This window comes from Tenrec ecaudatus, chromosome 11, assembly GCF_050624435.1.
Source record: "Tenrec ecaudatus isolate mTenEca1 chromosome 11, mTenEca1.hap1, whole genome shotgun sequence".
NCBI lineage: Eukaryota > Metazoa > Chordata > Mammalia > Afrosoricida > Tenrecidae > Tenrec > Tenrec ecaudatus.
The window spans coordinates 103,333,998-103,356,390 of NC_134540.1; the positions used below are offsets into that span (position 1 = coordinate 103,333,998).

Below are 22,393 nucleotides of genomic sequence, written 5' to 3' on the forward strand. Positions count from 1 at the left end.
TGGTGGATCACATGTTGAACAACATGCGTCCCCATGACTTTAAGAAGAAAAGGAGCATTTATTCAAAAGGAACTCGCATTTGAGGAGCCCCGATGGCTTGGCTGCAATCCGCCAGGTCAGCAGTTGGAAATCACCAGCCGCTCCATGGGAGAAAGCTGAGGCTTTCTATTCCTATAAAGTCAACCATCTCAGAAATCCAACAGTGGCAGTTCTACCCTCTCCTATAGGCTTTCTAGGAGTTGGAATTAGCTTGATGGTAGTAAGTTTGATTGGGGTTTATATTGAGTGATATAGCAAGGTTAAATTTGTGGCCACTAGTAAAATGGAGTGTGTTTGTGCTAAATTAAATTCATTTATAGAAATATTTAGAAAGTTATTCTGGTTTTGCATACCTACATTGATTTCTAGGTTTTTTCATATAAGCTATACTACATGTGAGATTTATTGGGAGGAGTAAATGTAAACATGATGACCTCTATTTTAAAACTATTTTTATTGTATTCAAACTATTTTACCAATGAGGGCACTGAAATTCAGAATAGGCTAGTGGTTGCCCCTCAGTCAAAACGGGAAGAGTCCATGTGCTGAATGAGATCTCCTGATGTTTTTGAATCAGGATGTAAATGACGTCTCCTTGCTTCAACTGTCAATGGCATAGCAGGGAGAGCAGTACTGCGTGTACGCTTCCCACAGTCAGCGTCTGACACACTGATGGAGCTCAATCAACTTTTGTCCAGTTTAATTGCGTAACATCACACCCCTGTCCTTGGGTCGCCTGCCATCTGTCTGGTGTGGGGGAAATAGTTAAAAATAAATTCCTCTGCCAGCCAGGAACCCTTGCCACAAAGGTGGAAGAGAGGAAAAAAAACAGTTTTGCTACTGAAGAAGCAGGAAACAAATGTTTAAACCTTCCGGTGCACATCACAGGCATTGTGCTAACAAGATTGCAAAGACAGAAAGCAATTTCACCTGTTCCTATATCTAGGCAGATATAGCACATTACATGCATGTTCGCATGACAAGCAATAACTAGTCCTTAAAATATTCCCTTGACAGCAACATTTGTTAAACCATCCATTCTAAATTCACCGGGTAATTAGAATGGCCATCTGAATGACCAAAGGAAAATGAACCCTTTTTATCTCTAGAGCAGTGGTTCTCAGCCTTCCCTAATCCCACGACCCCCATCCATAAACTTATTTTCATTGCTACTTCATAACTGTAATTTTGCTACTGGCATGTATCGTAATGTAAATATCTGATATGCAAGCTGCATTAGGAGACCCCTGTGAAAGTGTTGTTTGACCCTCCCAAAGGGGTCGCGACCCACAGGTTGAGAACCACTGCTCTATGTCAGGCAGGTAGTTTCACAATTTGGAGCCAGTTGTAGTCGCGTCACTAAAGGGAGGCTGAAAATGTCGCCAGGTGCGACTGTCAGAGGGCGTGACACCAAAATGACTCCCCGAGATGCTTTTGAAATGCAGTGTGAGCTGTGAGCACTGGTGAGCTGGCCGGCAGGGGTGCAGCTGTTCAGTGGGGGGAGCAGCTCGGCTGGGTGCTGACGCCAGATGAGGTGGCCTAAGGTGGCTTTCGCAGCTTGTGTATCTACTAGCCTGATGCTGCGGGATGCGGATCTCAAATATTTACCAAGAGTCACAAACATGGATCAGTCCCAAGGTTTCTATGGGACACACGAAAAGGAAAAGACCACCTAGGACCCGGGGGACTGGCCCGATTCTATATGGACTGGTCTGTAAAGAGGACTGTGGGCTAGGGGGTGGGAACACAGTGCGTTACTGAATGAGCTGACACTAACCCACATAATGCCGCTGGTCAAGTACCTAAATTAAATTCCTATCCTGCCGCTGATATTGGAGTAGCCAGGCATGCCCTCCTTCATGTCTGCATTTTAGAGTTGGCTCCTGGCTCCTTACTAGGCTCCTTAATAAGAGCATCCCTAGGTCCTAAAACTTATGAGACGCTTAGTTCATATGTTTTTCCTATTCTGATTTTTTTTAACAGAGAATCGTTTTTGTTGTTTTTATGAACACACATACACCCAACATAGCATTTGCCAATTCAAGAGTTTTCACTAGTGCGGTTTAGAGATGCTAATTACACTCTTTATGTTGTGCATTCATTATCCACATCTGTTGCCAGTTTCCCATCATCATAAAAAGAGAGCCACTGGTCTCCCACCAATTGATTGACAGGTAAGAGTAGGGGATTCAAAAGTTTGGGGGGGAAATCCATTATCTTTTTAATGTCATTGCTCCATGAACTCTTTAAAGCTACCTCCTAGGTCAAAGAAAGAATTTTCAAGTGTTTTACAGGGAAATTTCTAAGAAATGGAAGAGGAGAGTCTTTTTTCATCAAGGGGAGTTGATTTTAATTTTTTTTACTTCTCAGATTTGTATTTACCCTTAGATTCGGGATTCAGGAAAGTCGTGTATATTATATGCAAAATATGGTGGACCGAGTGTCCAATGAGTAACATACAGAGTAGGAGAGTTCGTACCATCTCTGACTTTGAGGTGAGGGCACAGGGAAGGCAGATGCTCCTCACATATTACTTTGTATCATCAAGGTCCTGGTATGGTGCTACAGGTAGAATACACCATGCCATGCTAATGTACACTAAGACTAGATCTACCTGTGTCCAGGTGCCCTCGCTATTGCAGATTCGAGGACATCAGTAAACCTTCCTGCTCCGGATGATCTGTATCTTCTTTAATTTTTATATTCCTAAATGTTATGGTTTTCAAAAAGAAAAGTGTTAGCAATCCCTCAGGTCAAGCATGTTCTGTGGAAGATTAATAATGTTTGGAGGGATTTGTTGTTGTTGTGTTTGTGTGTCTTTGCTCTACATTCATTAACTTGGAAAACAGCTAGCCATTGACTTCTGCATAATAATCTCTGATAGAAAAATTCTTGCTCAATTTTCATATATTTATCCTTAAGAGTCTAACGTTAACAAAAAGGAAAAATATAAATTACAAATGATATATTATAAAATAGATAAGGAATTTCATATATTAAAAGTTGGAAGAAAACTAAAAATTATTTTTTTAATTTTCATTTTTCTTTACTTATCTATTCCAAAAGAAGTGTGATTTGTTGTTGTTGTTGCTGTTTGTGTAAACTTTGGGCATATCATGAAACATCAAGACAGGAGTAAAATCCATGGTTTCTATACAGAGGCAAGCAACAGTAACATTCCTAGATTCCTTTCCGGGAGCATTTCCATGTTCTCTGTTACTCCTTTCTTGTACCAAGTTTGGCTCCTAGCACATACAAGAGGCCTTCACAATGTTCATGGGGAAATTATCTTTTAGTTCCATTTTCAATAACGTGAAACTCCCTAGTATGCATGTATTAGTCTGGGTACTCCAGAGAAACAAATAAATCCACAGAGACTCATATGTATAAGAGAGAGTTTTATATAAAGGGTAAGTGCACATCAAGAAAACATCCCAACCCAGGGCTTCCCAAGCCCACAAGTCCAACATTAACCCATATGTCCAACACCAATCCACAAAGTCCTCCTCCATCTCACAAAACACACACTATGATGCTGACTGCAGGAGGAAAGCTGAGTCAGTGAGCATGTAAGCATCTCAGCGCTGGCGGGGGGTCTCCACACAGCTGCTCCAGCACCCAGGGCTGCATCAGGGTAGGTCCATGTGGCTTCTCCTTGGGGATGTCTTGCAGGAAGTCAGCCTTGCCAGCTGAAGCAGGGAACTGGCTAAGGCAGCTGCACTCTGGTGCGACCATCACAAAGCAAGAGACCAGAGAACTCAAAATGCGAGGCTCACTGAGCCAATTATCTCTCTGCCCTTCAATTAACCCCACATGTGTTTATTGGCCAGGCTGGTAAAATAAACTAACTCAATGCACCTTACTTATATTTGAAATAGTGAACTACACACTACTAAAATTCATCAGTGAATTACTAGCTATTGTTGCATAACAAAAGTTATCAACAATGATAAACAGTTCCCAGTTCCCATAGTTTCTATGGGACAGAAACCAGGACAGTCAAGCATCTCCTGAGAGTGCAGGCAGCTTGTTGACTGAGGTCATGACCCTCTGAAGATGGCGTTGGGATGTGAAAGCCACACCTTTAATTGTCTCCCCTCACAGGTTATTATTGTTGCTCTCATGAGGGCCGTCCAGTTGACTTCAACTCATGACAACACCACAGCCCAAGGGTGCAGAAGCAGACTGCACAAGGGACTTGTAAGGCTGGGACTTTTTGAAAGGCCTGTTTTTCTAGGTGCCTCTGGGCAGGTTTGAACCAACAACCTTTCAGCTAATCCTTGAAAATGTAACTGTTTGCATAACCCAAGGACCTCTGAACTACTAAGTTACCTGCCATATAACGGGACTTCAAAAAATTCATGGAAAATGAACTTAAAAGATAAGGTAAAATTTCCACAAATGTTAAACCTCCCTTCTCTTATATAACATATGGGGTACCCAAGGAGCCCTGGTGGCCTGTAGTGGCTTAAGCACTGGGCTGCTAATCAAGGCTGGTGCTTCAAACGTTTGAGTCTCTCCAAGGGAGAAAGAGGAGGCTGCTTGCTCCTGTGAACATTCAGAGTCTCAGACACGGTGCAATAGTTCCACTCTGCTTTCATAGATCACATTGAGTCAGAATCAACTCAGTGGCACTGGGTTTGGTTTGTTTGTTTGTTTTAATTGGTTACAGGGGTAAACCATGTCCATGTGGAAAGGTATTACACAGGGCATGAATTCTAGAAGTGCTAGAGGCCATTTTTGAGGCTCAATCTGAGAATTTTTAATGACTGCATATATAATTATACACACACATATACACACATACCAGTATGCCTAGTTTCATAGCTACCTGGTCACTGTGTAGTAGAGAAATGCACAGGAAGATGCCACTATGCTGACATGGGACCTACATTGAGACACCGAGGGACAGCCTGGAAATTTTGACTCCATCACTTCCAGACTTATGTGGTCACTGCCTGTCTCCAAGAGAAGAGCCCACCCATCTTAGTGTCCACATGTCCTTCAGCTGGCCATTTATTTTTAAATATTTTATTAGGGGCTCATACAACTCTTATCACAATCCATACATATACATACATCAATTGTATAAAGCACATCTGTACATTCCCTGCCCTAATCATTTTCAAAGAATTTGCTCTCCACTTAAACCCTTTGCATCAGGTCCTCTTTTTCCCCTCCCTCCCCGCTCCTCCCTCCCTCATGAGCCCTTGATAATTTATAAATTATTATTTTGTCATATCTTGCCCTATCCGGCATCTCCCTTCACCCCCTTTTCTGTTGTCCGTCCCCCAGGGAGGAGGTCACGTGTAGATCCTTGTAATCGGTTTCCCCTTTCCAACCCACTCACCTTCTACCCTCCCAGTATCACCCCTCACACCCCTGGTCCTGAAGGTATCATCCACCCTGGATTCCCTGTGCCTTCCACTCCTATATGCACCAGTGTACAACCTCTGCTCTATCCAGACTTGCAAGGTAGAATTCGGATCATGGGATCATGGTAGGGGGTGGGGGAAGCATTTAGGAACTGGAGGAAAGCTGTATTCTTCATCGGTGCTGCGTCACACCCTGACTGACTCATCTCCTCCCCTAGACCCCTCTGTGAGGGGATCTCCAGTGGCCGATAAATGGGCTTTGGGTCTCCACTCTGCACTTTCCCCTTCATTCACTATGGTAAGATTTTTGGGTTGTTTTTTTTATGATGCCTTATACCTGATCCCTTTGACACCTCGTGATCGCAGCTGGCCACTTTTTCATCTGCCTCTCTTCTTCCAAGTCTGCCTCTCTTCCCTCCCCCATCATGGGTTTAAAACTCTTCCTGCCCCTTTCCCACTGCCACTTGCCCTGTTCCATCTTCCACACATGAGCAGCCAAGAGCTGCTCTCATGAAAGCGTCCTCAGTCTAGAGCCTGTGTCTCTCAGTGGGCACCTGGACGGAGTAGGGAAGCAGCATCGGCTGGGCATCATCACCCTTTGACTGTCCCAGTAGTGTCAGAAGGCCAGTTGCATGAGGCAAGTAAATGGGACAGTCTAGCCCCAACGGGCCAGCACAGACCTAGGACCCAGAAAGCTAATAAGAAACAGGTCCATGTACCCAGAAGAGTCCTTCCACTATCTCCTTCTCCCATAGCGATTTCTGATCTCGGTCATAGCATACGGGACTATGGTCTTGTACACCATTGGATTTCCCTATGGTTGAATGTATGTGTAGTTGCATATATATGCAATTGTAAGTGGCCTGAGCGGACAGTAAGTGCTGAGTACATGTATAGGGGTGGCTTCAAATGTTCATGGAAAAATGGAATTAGAAGATTATGAAACTTCCCACATACATTTTGGATCCCCCACATGTATATAGGTGTGTGTGTTATCTATTTACAGGATGTTGGATATCTATACCATATTAGTGTTTTATTATTAATAACAATGTGAGTATCTTTATATATTAAAGTTTATATAAATATTTCAAGTTATTTTCTTAGCATAATCTGTTAGAAGATGGATAGTTGAATTTAAAAAGACAACTCATTTCTTAGACTTCACAAAGCAGAATAATATTATATATGATCCATTTCAATTAACATATACATTTCCTTTAGTAGATTTGTGATACATACTTTAAAATTCAAGGAAAATAATTCACAACTGCATGTTAATTTTCATTTACTGGATTAAAGCTAGAGTATATTTAGGCTCATTTTACTTGATTTGTGCATATAACATTTTTATGTATATGGCAAATAAATTTTTTCATTGTTATTTAACTGTTTTGTAGATTCTCCTGAGCTTGTTCGTGGCTGTGATTTTGGACAACTTAGAACTTGATGAGGATCTAAAGAAGCTTAAACAAGTAAGTAATGTATTGGCAGTTTTTAACCAATAATTTCTTAAAAGCACAAAGCCATGTACTTTGGGGTATATTAAGGCAGTTTAAGTTTCAAAGAAAAAACATAGAATGTAATAAATTAAGGCAGATGGAGTTAGTACAATTATTTTCATTTAAATTTAACCTGGATCTATTATTAACAAAAGGAACTTTGTGTTATCCTATAATTATTCTGGGAATCCTTCAAGGTCATTATTTTGAGTAAAAGTAAGATGGAGTATAATATTGTGTTTGGAGATTCATTTTCTTCTATGAAATGAAAAATATTTGGAAATGGAATGTCTTGGGCTCAGATCACCATATAACATTATTATATATAAGACTATTGCTCATCATCCTAAAAATCCATTTTTCCTATAAATTTTAAAATAAAATTTACTCTGGGTGTCCATAGTGATGATAAGAAATGGAATTGAGTCCGTGATCTAATGTGTTTCCAGTAATGTTTCACACCGACGGGGTGTTGTAAACTGCTGGGTCCCAGCAGTAGAATAACAATGAGTGAACTTACATGGTTGAAGGTGTTGCCAGCAGGAGCAGCCCGTCTCCCTGCTCCCTGCCACCCGGAGAAACTGCACTTGGGAAATGAGCTTCTAACAAAGAGTGCAGGATCCTCTGAGGGAAAGAATTGGTGAGAGATGGAGTCGCTGGATAAAACCCTCTTGATTTACCCTGTCAAACTGTATGACTAGTTGACATATTAACAGAGAATCAAAATTCTAAGACAAACTCCATTGTGAATTCTATGAAGACCTTATATAGTCAGAACCATACCAGAACTGTCTATTTTTTTAAAGCAAAGATGTAATCACTTTAAACAATTTTGGTTATGTTTATGGCTAATGACCATGTTCCACATTTTAATCTCCAAAGGCTATACTTTTGAACAAGGATGAAATCAATATGTGACAGAAGCGCTCCTGTTGTGAGCATTCAAACGGAAGTTGCAAGGTCTCTGTGTCCTGCAACGGTGCAGTAAAGTGGCTATCTGGGGACAGTGCGGGTGGTTTCATGCAGATCTATTGTTTAAAATTTAATCCACCTCCATCAAGTTGATTCTGACCAACAGTGACGCTGGCTAGGGTTTTCCAGGCTATAGCTCGACAGTATAGATCTTAATGGGAGCAGACAGCCTCACTCTCTCCCACAGAGCAGCAGATAGATTTGAATTACTGACCTGGCAGTGAGCAGTTCTGTGCTTACCTACCAGGCCGTACCAGCACGATTCCTTTAGATCTACTAAACATGACCAATAAAAGCCTGCCCTTGTGTATCCACCTTAGGCTATGCTTTACAAAGTTAGTATTTAGATACAGATTTTTACAGTGTACCACAAAGTGATTGACTGGAGGGAGCCAAAAAGAATTGTCTCACGGCCCTAGAAGCTAGAAATCAAAAGCAGAATGTTGGCAATAATGATTTCCTAAAACTCTGAGAAAGGAAATATTCCAGGCCTCTCTCTTCTGTCCCAGCTTCTGCAGGCTTCCAACAGTCCCTGACCGTCTTTAACTTGTCTCCTTTTATCCATATCTCCTTCCTCCATGAGACATTCCATGTCTCTTCTCCTCCCAGGTAAGACACCAGGCTGATGGAATCAGAACTCACCCTACTTCCATTTCTAAGATCCATTTCCAGACATGATCTCATTCTCTGGATTAGGAATTCAACATACATTGTTCCATCTATGAACAATGTGGCCTCCAAGATAGCATGTTCGTCTCACCAGCAAAATGCATTGGCCCCCATCCCAGCATCCCCAAAAGTAATCCATTACACCATCAACACTAATTCTATTGTAGCTTCTTTTAAATCAGATCATGTGTGACACTCTGGACATGGTTTCTCCCGTGAAAAATTACCTGCATCCATGGATCTGAAAGTTATCAGCTTCCAAAATGCAACAGTGGGGCATGTAAAGGATAGGAATTCCCATCCCCAAAGAGAGAAAGGAGTGCTGGTACCCAATATATCCTAGATCCAGCAAGGCAAATATATGAGAGCTAAAGCTTCGCAATCCTCTTCTGTTCTCTGGACCCATGGGGGTGCTGGCTTCCCTCTCTCAGTTTGAGTGGTCGCCTTCTTCTCGTGGGGCACAGAGACGGGACCTCGATCCCTGTAACCAAGAAGGTGGTTCTGCCCTTCATCATCAGGGTGTGGAGCCTGCCTTCTGAAACTAGGTAGGCAGTGGTCCTGCTTCTAAGACCCAACCAAGCCTGCTGGCCGCTGAAAGGCTCCTGGCCTTATGCTCTACTTTCCTTCAAGGACAATGGAGATTTAAGTCCAGCTGTTCCATCAGCCTGTTTCCCAATGGATTCCAGAAACTGGATAGCTTTCCTTTATTTCCACCCGCCATTGTCTCATTCCGTCAAAGAAGTTGGCAGTGTTTCTGCTGACAGGGTTGAGTGCATCTGTCAACAACAAACCTAGTCTCTTTAGAAAATGACTGTCAAACGCATCCTTGGTGCCCTCTTCAAGCATGCTTTGTGGATTTGGATAAGAGATCTCCAAGGGCGGGTTCCCTTTCACGCCCTGCATCCTCCACCCCTCTCTTTCCTCACACAGCAACAAGGAGAAAACGGGCTACACCTCCAAATTACTACTTAGACATTTCCTCAGCCACATCTCCAAGTTCATTACTTACAAGTATGACTTTCCTCAAATCCTCCTTAGGCCTCACCAGAAGCATACTTAATAATCACAGTAATAGCAGCAATGTTCTCCCTGTGACGAATGAATATTTCTATACCGTTTTTACTCACTTCTTTCCGAACCCTTCCTAGAATCACCTTTGGTATTTCTAATTCAGCCAATAGTCTCATGGAGACAATCTGGGCTTTTACTATCAAGTAAGTGCCTCGAACCCCCTCCTGACTCTACCTATCACCTATTAAGCCTGCTTCCAAACCTTCCGGTGCTCATTACAAGAACATTCCACTTCCCAGTCCAAACTCTGTCTTAATTAGGGCTTTGTGGAAAACAAAATCAGTAACAAAGATAAATAGATGAAAGATGATAGCTAGGTAGCTAGATAGATAGTTGATAGATAGATGGATAGATAGATAGATAGTTGATAGATAGATAGATAGATAGATAGATAGATAGATAGATAGATAGATAGATGTTGTTAAGTACCACTGAGTCCATTCTGATTTATAGCTCCTGGTCCTACCCCATCTTTGCAATTGTTCTTGTTTGAAGCCCATTTTCACAACCATTTTTGTGTCGATCCATCTGGTCAAAGCCTTCCTCTTTTTCACGGCCCTCCCTTTCCCCCAGTTCGATGTCCTATTCCAGGGACTGGTCTCTCCTGATCACATGTCCAAATTACGTGAGACAAAGTCTTACCATTCTTACCTCTAAGGGGCATTCTGACTGTACTTCTTCCATGAGAGATTTGTTTGTTCATTTGGAAATCCATAGTCATTTCAATATTCTTTTCCAACACCACAGCTCCAAAGCATTGATTTTTCTGCGGTCTTCATTATTTAATGTTCAATTTTCAGGAGCAAAGCAGGTGATTAAAAATAGCATGGCTTGGGCCAGACGTACCTTAGCGCTCGAGACGACATGCTTGCTTTTCGACGCTTTAAAGAGGTCCCTGTGCAGCATATTTACCTAATGCAATGAATGAGAATCAGAGCGGGAAAGAGAGTTACAAAATTACTGCCATGAAGTCAATGCTGTCTCTTAGTGACCTTATAGGAAAGGGTAGAACTACCCTGTGGGTTTCTCAGACTAATTTTTTAGGAGTTGAAAGACTGTCTTTCTCCTGCAGAGCAGCTGGCGGTTTTGAACTGCTGACCTTCCAGTTAGCAGCTCAACCTGTCACCTCTATGCCAGATGTAAACAGGGAGAAAAAGAGATTTTTTTAAGAGAAAATGGCTCATAAGGTTCTGGGGCCTGACAAGTCCATAATCAAGTGTCAGACTGGAAACTAGGATAATCTATGTCTATTCCCAGTTTTGAAATATAATCTTCCTTAAGAAACTCAGTTTTTGCTTTTAACTTCCTCAACTAATTGAATAAGTCCCAGGCACAAAAGGAGTATAATCTGCTTAGTTTAAGAGTAACTGATTGAAAATCGAGATTGTGTAAATTCTTTCACAGTGACATCTAGACCAGCACTGGACTAAACAAGTGGACACTACAACCTAGACATTTTGGCCTTAAAAATTGACCCTCAATCATGTTGTGTTTGCCTACGATCTGAATATCTCCTGATACGGTGCACTTAATAATTCTACATTTTCTTACTTGTTTATTTACCAACTTCTATATCTATATATTTTTTTCAATATTCACTGGTCCAGCTAACTAAGATCTGTTTCCAGCTTCCATATATAACATAGATTTTTGTTAACCCACTCCATTGAGTTTATTCTGGCTCCTGGCAACCTTACATAAGGTTGAAAACCTTTATGAGAACAAAGACTCATCTTTTCTCTCACAAAAAACCTTGTCGGTTTGAACCACAGACCTCGCTCCCAGTTAGCAGTCCATCACTTACCCCACAGAGCTATCGGGTGTTAGGCTGGATTCTCTACACAAGCAAAGCTGGTGAGGTATAGATAGATAGATAGATAGATAGATAGATAGATAGATAGATAGATAGATAGATAGATAAAGTATACCAAGCAAGAGTATTTTATCTAACCATTTATTTTAATTAGAAGTTGATCAATATTTCATCCCATAGTGCAGTCATATCAAGTAGCATTGTACAACAGCTACCATAATCAGTCTCCAAGCATTCTTTCCCTTCCTGGACTCCTTGACATTAGCTCTCTGTTACATCCCCACCCTGTGCTCATCCCCCAAAACCCTTATTCTACTTGCTGTCCCCAGAAGTTCATCAACTCTGGGTGTCATGTACCGAAAAGCAGAAAAACATATAACAAACTAAAGAGGGTGGCCTCCAATGATATAACACATCTGAGTAACCCCCCATAAGAACAAACAAAAAGCAAAAAAATCCAGAAAATGTGGAAAACCAGATTGGGTTTAGCAAGCATCAAGAGGGAATCAGCAGACAAGGTTTCAACCATGCGAGTCAGGCTTCTTCTTTGATCTTCTAACGTCCTCTCTCCAATCCACTCTGTTCAGTAACCCCTTTCCTCCATCCGTCAACTGTGGACAGAGGGAACTCACGGGAAGCCTATTTCCTATGTAAATCCACAAATGTATCTTGGGATCCCACAGTCATCCATAGACATCTGCAAACCAGGTTCCCATAATGTAGGCTCTGATACTATTCCCTTCCTTTGACTTCGGATGATATGATTGACAATCCTTTGGTGACTGGTGATGGTGTGCTTCTTCTATGTGGACTTCATTGGCATCTCACTTAGAAGGCTGGTTGTTTAGAGACAAGAAAAAGTATTCTATCAAGAAAGAGAGCCAGTCCAGCTGAACTCAAGTCCATGGGTCAGATGCTCCCTGAAGAGCAGGGTGCTCTCTCGCCACCAACAAGCAGATAGTGACCCTCTGGGACGCAGTAGAACTGTCCGGTGAGTTCTAGAGACTGCAACTGCTTACACAGGAGAAAGCCTCATCTTTCGCCGGCGGAGCAACGGGTGGTTTCAAGTGGCCAACCTTGCAGATTCCAGCCCAGCGTGCAGCCTCTGTGCCCCCAGGCTCCCAGTGGGGCCGGGAGAAAGGTGACAGATACAAGTGGAGAAATAAGAGAAGAAAGCAGTGGTAAAAAAAAATACCCACATCTGTAAAATAGAAAGAGGACAGATTATGAATAGGATCCTGGTGATAAGGGCCAGAAATGTGGTCTGAACCACAGTTAGGAAATGAGCAAACTCACAGGGTCAATGTCCAAGGGCACCAGAGTCCTCCATGCAGGGAAGCATGATCCACTGCTGACAGGATCAGATTTTCCTTAAGTAGCAGCACGATGTTATAAAACTTCCCTCTTGATTTTCTTAAGAACAAAACCAAGTTTCTATTGTGAATTAGGTGAGGGTTTACAGATCAGATCATCATTTTTACATTCAACAACATATTTCTGAGATGATTTGCTTGCCCTTTAAGACCATGATTTCCACTTATGGGTTGGCTGACATGTCTTCAAAAGAAACCATGGAGCCCGTCAAGCATTTTTGCATCTCAGGAAGCCTAAAAGGAATCACAAGGAGTCCTGGCAGCACAATGGTTAAGCACTTGACCGTTAATCAAAAGGTTGGCAGTTCAAATCCCGTAGCAGCTCTGCAGGGGGATGATAGGGCAATCAGCTTCGATACAGACTTCAGCCTTTCTAAACCTAGAGAGCCGTTCTACACTGAGGGGGAGAATCCCCAGGAGCCAGAATGGGCTGTGTGGTAAAGAAAACCAAGTAGGAAGGAACTTGGTGACACCATGGTTGAGGGCTTGGCTGCTAACTGAAAGGTTGGCTGTTTGAACCTAACAGCAGCTCGGTGGGAACAAAGTTCTGGCCGTCTGCTCTCACAGAGATCACAACCTAGGAAACCCCATGGGGCAGTGCTCCCTGGAGCACTCTGAGGCAGAGTCCAGTCTGACGCACACAACAACCACACAGGGAACTGTACATTCCCAATGGCCAATAGGGGACTGGATGTGCAAACGAAAATGTCAACTGTAACACATTCAGCTGCAGAACCTGCGAATTCTCTGTGTCAACAAAGCTTTCCCTGGGCTACAGCTCAGAAGTCTTGTCACATGGGCCTTTCATTAAACAGAAAAAAGTTACAGTGCATTGTGTACTGCTTAGTGGAGGCATTCTGATAGACAAAAAACACAAAGTACCTTTTTAAAAAAATTGTGTTCAGGACTTAGAATTCCAAGTGCCTCAGGAGGAACAAGTGCCTATCCACACAAGTCAGTCTTCATTGCCAGTCAGAGCCATGAGAACCATGCCTTTCAAATTCCTTTCCTCTCCCAGATGCCCTGAGTGTGCCTGTGATGGCCGCTACGTATGTAGTGCGATTTCTCATCTGTCACTCTTCAAAATAAACTCAAACTAACATTTCCTCAAAGAGGGAGGTTTAACTGCTACCATATGAAATATTCCTGTGGGAAACCTACCTGTGTCATGTACTTCACCTAAACTACCACACTACAATGATCGTATTTTACCCTGAATATTAAGAATATAGAAATTAACATTCAAAGGAGTAAAGTCCTTGCCTAAGTTCACACAATTAGTCAGAACTTGCCAGGATAACCCAGGCTCTCTAATTTGAAAGCCATTTATTGCCACAATATGCCACCATGCCTGCTCTTAGAATCCACTCATTCGTTTACATAAAGAAGTATCAGGAAAGTCGGTTGGGTGAGACGCTGATGTTTGTGGATCCGCACACTCTGTGCCTGTGGTTGTATGCACAGGAACCCAAATGACATTCGGATTGTAGCTTAGTGAGGCAGGAACCGGTGCGCAGAAGCTAATCGTGTGATTCAAATGGTAAGGGTGCCAGGCTAGGCCTGCCTGTCTGCAGAACTCCATTTACAACGGAGACATGCCTGACTGACACTCGGTCTAGCCATTCGGGGGTTGACTGCTCACTTACTCTCTTATAGGCAGTGTGATTGGGAAATGCGACGTCATAGTGACCAGCACCCTGCCCTTGCCCTCAAATAACTTGGGAGGTAGTGGGGGGAGGGTGGGATGACAAGTAAATAAAAATGCTTGGTTCCATGATCAGTGCGAGGACCTAGGGGCACAGCGGAGACTCATCTAACACAGACTGTAAAGTAGCGGTGTCTCATCCAAGTGTGGTATCGAGTAATGTCTGTCCGGGTTGGAAGAGGGTGAGGAAGCTGAACTCAAATGGCAAGAAGGAGGCATTTGAGACCATGGGAAGAGCGTGATCTAAAGTCGTTACGCAAGAGAAAGTGCCGTGTTTCTGGATTTTATTTGTCCTGAAGGTCAACCGGAGTTCACTGCAGCTCACTTGTAACTCAAGAGAGAAAGCGATGAACTCAACCAATGCATTTGGAGATCTTCCCGAGGGCTTTTCGGTCAGAATGTGGCATGATCGCACCTATGGCCGGTTTCCATGTGAAGAGTGAACTGAAAGTCACTTACTGGGAAGAGACAGGGACCGGAAACTGAGGGAGAACCGGATGGCAGCCTGTCCTGAAAGAAATCATGATGAAGGACTAGAGAAGAGTGGATAAAATGCGGATAAAATACCTTCGGCAATAAATTGGATGACGGAGATGAGAGAGGACAGGATGTCACCCAGGTTTCTTGATTGCCTTAGGTGTGCTGAGACAGAGGAAACAGATAAAGGATGGAATGGGGTTTCTATTGGTGTGTTATCTTTTATAGCTCAGAGGGAAGCATATTGGTTTCTTAGGGCTCATGATAAAAACTAGTAATAATTCCACAAAGTCAATGACTTCTAAGAATAGAAATGTATTGTGCCCGGACTCTAGAAGTCATGTGTCTGAAATCTGAGGGTTCGGAGAGAAAATCTGTCCCACGCTTCTCTCCTATTTTTTAATGATTTGTGATACCTGGTATTGCAGAATCTTCTTCTATCTTTACATGATCATTTTCCCTCTGGGTCTGTGTGGCCCTCCTCCTCTTATACAACGCACCACTCATAGTGTATTAGAACCCACCCTACTGTAATATCACTTTGATTTAATGGATAATATCTTTGCAATCCCACTTCCAAACAAAATCAGACTTTCAAGGAACACACCCAGGTTTCTTCTTTGGAGGGTGGGGAGAACAATTCAGTCCCTAACAGTGGCTCATATATTCCCTCTGATGCATGAGTGAGAAGATGCCTGTGGACAGAGAGAAAGGAGAGCATAACTAGCTGGATGGAAGCAAACACTGGAGCCCAGCAACCATCAGCACAGCGATGGTAACTTAGGCCCTTGGAGAGTGTGCCAACGGAAAGGCAGTCAACACATGGATGATATGCCAACGGAAAGGCAGTCGACACATGGATGATATGTCAACGGAAAGGCAGTCGACACATGGATATGTCAATGGAAAGGCAGTCGACACATGGATGATATGTCAACGGAAAGGCAGTCGACACATGGATGATATGTCAATGGAAAGGCAGTCAACACATGGATGATATGTCAATGGAAAGGCAGTCGACACATGGATGATATGTCAACGGAAAGGCAGTCGACACATGGATGATATGTCAACGGAAAGGCAGTCGACACATGGATGATATAAACCAATGAAGACAAGCCCAAACGGCTGCCACAGCCCAAGAGGCAGGATGAAAGTGTTTCAGGATAGAGGCTGGGAGCAACACTATCAAAGCCTTCAGAGTCTTGGTCAAACATGTTTACCAGATTGGCAGAAGAGGAATGGTGAGAAATGTGAGGAAAGCGGAACCGGTGCCTTGGATGGCATAGAAGTGGGTTTGCAGAAGGTGAGCCACAACTGCTAGCTAGGGAAAGGAGGCTGTGTTGTCAGCCTTCCTATCAGACTCTTCTCTGAATTTTCTTTCTATTTCTTCTTCCCCTTATCTTCTGTACCCATGTTCACACTGTTTACTTCATTGCTATTGAATGTTCTCCCCCTTGTGGCACTGTCAGTTGAAGAATAACTACATCAAGCATGTACTTGGGCAAAGCGCTGGGAGGACCCAAATGTGGCTGGAAACTACAGCTTCCTTCTCAGTTGTCCGGGGGCTGGAGGATCTAGACACTGAAAAAGGTATTAGTCATTAGAGGCTGTAGAGGCTGAATTGCGAAACCCTATATATATCTCCAAGTCACTGATCTACCCAAATCCACTGCATATGATGCCCTCAATCTTCTTATTGGAAATCATGACTTTATTGTCAACTTGTATCTTGTTGCCCATTGTTATTAATAAGCTAAATCTCAGAAGGTATAGCATTTGTTCTGCTTCTTGGGGGATAGTACCATCAGTTAGGTCTTTGTTATTTATTATTGTTGTTTATCATGAATTCTTACATCACACTGAGACATGAGATCAGAGATGAGATAACTAAGATGGAGAAATGTGACTATCAAGGATCAAGTCATAAACTCACAGTAGAGGCTTAGAATTTAGTTGTTAACATCCAAATCTACCCCGGAAATCTAAGAGTCAATGCACAAATGGGAACATGAGCCGGATCTTTGGAGACAAAGCGAGAAGTGTCAGAGTCAGGGGTCAGATCAAAATTGAAGGGAAAAGGGGTAACTGCTAGAACTGATGTCCTCCTGAGCCTTGTTCTCCAGCCTCGGGAAGAAGCAACATAGCCAAGATCATATCACACTAGGGAACAATAGATGCTCCCATAACACCGAGCATTTCTTTTTGGCAGTTGAATTCCTTTTCTTCTGCCTTAAATCACACAAGTTCAATAATAGTCAATTTTATCCATTTGAAACTCTCCAACATCCCATTCCTTGTGTATTGACCCAAACCAGATTACTTTCTGAGCATGTTGGCTTAAGAAGCCCATTTTCTTGCCTTATCCACGGACACTCGTGAAAATGTACTTCTCTGTTAGCTACGTCCTGGGTGTCATAGAAAAGGCATAGCCTTACATCCCTGAGACTGCTTGTTCTAGTTCACACCGCGAGCCACTGCTTGCACTCTTCTTCGATCATGCCAGCACAGAATCATTTTTCATATTAGTTTCTGGGACTTCCATGGCAAAATACCTCAAAGTGAGTGATTGTAAAGGAGAGAAATTAATTTTATCATAATTCTAGAGCAGCAGTTCTCAACCTGTGGGTCGCAACCCCTTTGGGGGTCTAATGACCCTTTCACAGGGGTTTCCTGATTAATAACAATAGCAAAATTACAGTTATGAGGTAGCAACAAATATAATGTTATGGTTGGGGGTCACCACAACATGAGGAACTATATTAAAGGGTCACGGAATTAGGAAGGTTGAGAACCACTGTTCTAGAAGCAGAGAGTCCAAGATCAAGGATGTGACTGTGTTGGTTCCTTCTGAGGCTCTAAGAAATAATTTGGTCTATGCCTTTCTCCTAGCTTCCGGTAGCCCCAGACATTCCTTGATGTGTTCTCTAGAGAAGACAGACCACTGTCACTAGCATATGTATAAGAAAAACATGTATATCCGGAGAGAGTGGCGCACACAGCTACAGGAGCGAGAGAGCCCTGTCTGGAGCAAGTCTGCGGGACAGTAACTACACTGGAGGGGCTTTCCAGCTGCCACGGCCAACAAATCAAGAAACCCGCTGGGGTCGGCCAAGTGAAAGGAATCCATGGTTGGCAGGCCCCTTAAGCCCAAGTCCCTAGAAGCTGAAGGATCCAGGAGAGCTAGAAGAAGGACAGAAAGGAATTCTCCTACATCATGTCTATTTATATATGTGACTTAGGCCACAGCCCACAAGAAGACATCACCGGGCTGTGACCTGGGTAAGGCGATGCACTCTATTCAAATATTCCCACAACTGCTTGCTGCTGACAGCAATCCCATAATGGAGTTATTTACACTATGCTGAGTCAAGTCCGGAGGGAGGTCGCATCTACCAAAGTCCTGAGAAGATTGGCCCAGCCAAGTTGACACAAAACCCCTCTTGTTCAAGGATGAGGACATGCACTTATGTTTGTGAGGTCACAATTCAATGCATATGCTTTTATTGTACTTTTTCATAGAGCTCGGTGAAATATAACCCCCAATTAATAACAAAAAATTAAATTTTGGAGTGAGAGCATACCCAAAATAGAGGAGCTGATTCTTCAGCTCTGCCTAAACAGCGCATGCTCAGTTCCCTCGCCCTGCACAGCGAGGCGGAATCCAATTTCATTGTGTTTTCTTTAATCAAGAGGACACAGATTTTAAAGCAGTGATCTTAACTACAAGATTAAAAAAATACCAACAAGTATGATGGTTAAGGGCAACATAATTGCACTTTTCTTAAACTGTCAGTGAGAAACTAGATGTTACAGTTCTAAGGAGAAAAAAAACAAAAAGTGTGACAACTGGTTTTCAGTTTTCTCCAGTGTGTTTGACAGCAGTTGAATTGCCAAAGACTGTTCTTAACTGTGCTTGAGATTTGTTATAGTCACAGTTGTGAAGTCTGCCCTATTGGAACCTAAACACTGAACACAAATACCATGGCGCTTGTTGTCACTGCCTTCATTTCTTCTGAAGCTCAAAATCCACACTGATCACCGGCTTCCTTTTTCTGAGCCGTCTAATCCATGAAGCTTTCCATTCTTTTCAAAGCATTTTCACTTTTCCGTCATGCACTTGTTCATCCAGTATGCGAGTCTCCACTGTGTTGAAGACACTGGCCAAGCTCTATGGAGAGAAAAGTAACAAAGGAGTTGTCTTATCAACTGACGGGGGAGCTGAACGTGCACCAAATAATTGAGTTGATTAATAAATAGACACACATTGAGATTATTTTCTTCATACGACTCTGAGATGAGGGTGAAGGAAGTGAGGAAGGAGCAGGTGAGCTAGTGATAAGAACTGAGCAGGAGTACGTTTCATGGGATGCTGATATGAGAGGGGAGTTGAGAGCATTCCAGAGGGGGGAAGAATGCAGAGCATCCCAGGGCGAGTGGACAACGCAAGCAGTGGCACAGCCGTGAGAAACCTGCGGAAGAGTCTCACCTTTGATGGAAGAGCAATAGGGCACTCCCGCCAGCTTTTGAGATGACGACAGCGGTTAAGATGGGGACAACTAGAGAGTTGCCTGAGCACCTGACAGAGGGGCTGGATGGAAGGACATCCATAAACGAGTTTCCAGAACAACTCCTGGTTTCAGTTTTCCTCCGTTGGCTGAAGGGGGCACGTGACCACAGGGCTAAGAAACATTGGCACTGAACCACGCTTGAGGGAGATGAGAAGATGATCGAGTTTGCCCTGGGGGTGTTGAACTTGTGATGCCTCTGTGAGCCTAGCGAAGATACTAAATATGAAATGGTATGTGTATGGCTAGAGACCAGGCGAGAAGGCTGGTTATCTGGAGAGATGAACGTGGACGTTTAATCGAATGCCCCATTACCTGTTCGGTACGTACCATGTGGCAAACACTGCTCTAGAGACAGCAGGAATCCGTGAGTAAGCAAAACCAACCAACCCTCCTCTCTCTCTGAGCTGTGATCCTAATGAAGTCACCTGTTTTTGGCCTATTTGTGGAAATTTAAAGACTCCCTGCCAGTGTATTATTGGAACCGAAGAAAAGAAACACTGCCCCCTTGAGGAAGGTTTGGGCGTTCCCCTTGAAGGAGTGGGAGTTGCTGGGGCGTTCTCGCTGACACGTGGTGCCTTAGGTGTGTCTGCACAGATATGTGCTCCGGTGGGGAAGGGGGGTTCCCCTGGGCTGAGTTTGAGAACTGGAGTGGCATGTCTCTCTTCGGAGGCACCCATGGGTGGATTTGAGCCTCCAAACTCTGGTTAGCATGTTAACCACTTGTCCCACAGAAAAGACCCTCAAATAACCTGTCTTTTTTCTTCTCCATGTGGATTGTGGCTTTTGTTCTCTGATAAATAAACAATATGTCTCAAGTTGAAACTCTAATGAGAGGAGAGCTGAACTGATCGGGGCCAACTAGTCCATTTCCCTCCTCTTAGGACAGAAACGCCCTTTCTTTCTGTTCCACCATACTGATCAGTCTTACAGAAAGTAACTCCTCTTAGTCGCTTGGTGCCACGGGCCAGTGTCCATGGAAGGAAGCCCTTCCTGAAGAGGTCAGGCACATGCAGACTGCCGCAGTACCCGCTGGTACATGACCCAGAAGTTCAGTTTGGCTACCTAATGTCTGCCATCAGAATTCAACTGGTTGGGCCGAGAGACCATTCAAGAGTATCTGAAATAACCTATCCCCTTTCCAAACACCCACTCAGAAAGGAGATGGGGGGCGGGGCTAGAAAAGTGCTGTGCTGAGTGTAGGTGTTACACATGCTTTTCTGTTCCTGGTCAATTGCTTCCTAATGTACACCCTACCAATGATACCTCTCTAAGCCGCTTGTGTTCACCCGACCTCTGCTTTGTGCTATGCAAAGACGGGGGGGGGGGGGGGGGGGTACCCGCAGCGTGTTACAGAGGGACAGGGAACGGTAGAAAGGACATTGCAAATGTTTACTTTCACTCAAGGTTCAATGGGTGAAATTTATGAAGGCTTCTCTCTCCCGCTGACTAGCGGGGTGATTTAGATGAAATCTCTTCCCCTCTCTTTGTTTCAGTTTCCTCGAGTCCCTTGTGCATATATTTCAGTCTGCTATGGGCTCTTTAATTTGACACGGTAGGTCCCGACTCTCTTCCTTGTCTAAGGTGGTCCTTTTAGCGTATCCGGACCCATGTCTTTATGCTATCTCCCCGGCTCCCAAAGCGGTTAGGTTTGTGCTCCTGCACAGAATGCACGCTGAGGTCTTTCTATTCTCTCCAACATTCTCGTGGGAGAGAGCTAAGAGCTGGCAGGATGGGGTGCATTGCGCTGTAGACACTGCTGTGGCCAGGTGAGTGGTTCCGAGTCCGTGTTCTTTCTGATTTGTTGTGACTTGTGCCATACGTGTTTCAGGCTGGGGTCCTAATATCTCCCTGTTCGATGCTGTGGATCTGCTTTTTAACCCTCCCCCCACCCTTACACCTCATTCCGCAGAGTGGACGTCATGAGAGCAGCAACCATAAAGTGTCGGCCAGGCCGCGGTGAAAAACTGACCCACAATGGAACGGATCCGTGGGTGCGGGCTGGAGCCTCAGAGCACATTTAACTCAGAATGTTGTTAAGGTTTTTGTCAACAAAAGGAATCTTCTCTTACTGATCATCAATGTAATGATACAGGCTGCCAGACTTTCTCCGACAATTTTTCCCCCTTCAACTTGAACATGGATATCATGGAACAATCAAAGTCAGAGAAGCAACACCCTGAATTTACTCTCAAAATTCACCACCTTGCTGTGATATGTCACCCTGAATTGTAGTATGTGTGCTGCCGAAGCAATCCCTTCCCTCTAAATGTTTAGGCGAGGGGATTACATGACTATCTGGAACTTCATAAGGCCTCCACGTAGCTGTGATTGGGTCATCTCCCCTAGTGCTGGACTTGTGACTGACATCCCAGTGCTAAACGCCGCGCATTCTAAGGAGATCCGACAAGAACTGGAAGCAGAGTTCACCTTCCAGGGAGATCCGTAGGTACAGACTGAGTCCTCATCTTGCCTATCCTCTGCCCAGTTTTTCACAGGTGCTCACACAGACAACCCGGTTCTCTAGGAGAAGAACAGTGGGGGCGGGGAGAGGTGTGGTGGTCAGAGTCATTGGGAGTGCAGTGTTTATGTAGCGATGATTACAATCCATTCCTTCACTAAAGGCAACTGGGGAGGTAGGCTTCAAGAGACTCTTTCTTAGGAATAAAGAGTTTGAGCTCAGTCCCTAGAGAGAGGACAGTCTGCTCAGGAAGGGAACAGGGCAGCGAAAATAGGAAGACCTTCAGCTAGGTGGATTGGCACAGTGGCTGTGTCGATGGGCTCAGACATAAGAACAATTGTGAGGTTGGCCCAGCACCGTACAGAGGG

The 22,393-nt window shown here is 43.7% G+C and overlaps 1 protein-coding gene across 2 annotated transcripts in view; it reads left to right on the forward strand.

Annotated features, from left to right (window-relative positions):
• Nucleotides 1–22,393, forward strand: part of NALCN (sodium leak channel, non-selective) — a 436,823-nt gene that overhangs the window by 271,786 nt on the left and 142,644 nt on the right. For both annotated transcript variants that reach the window (XM_075562611.1, XM_075562612.1), the window contains one exon: nt 6,815–6,889. In XM_075562611.1, the coding sequence (XP_075418726.1) occupies nt 6,815–6,889 (75 nt within the window). The remainder of the gene's footprint in view (nt 1–6,814; nt 6,890–22,393) is intronic.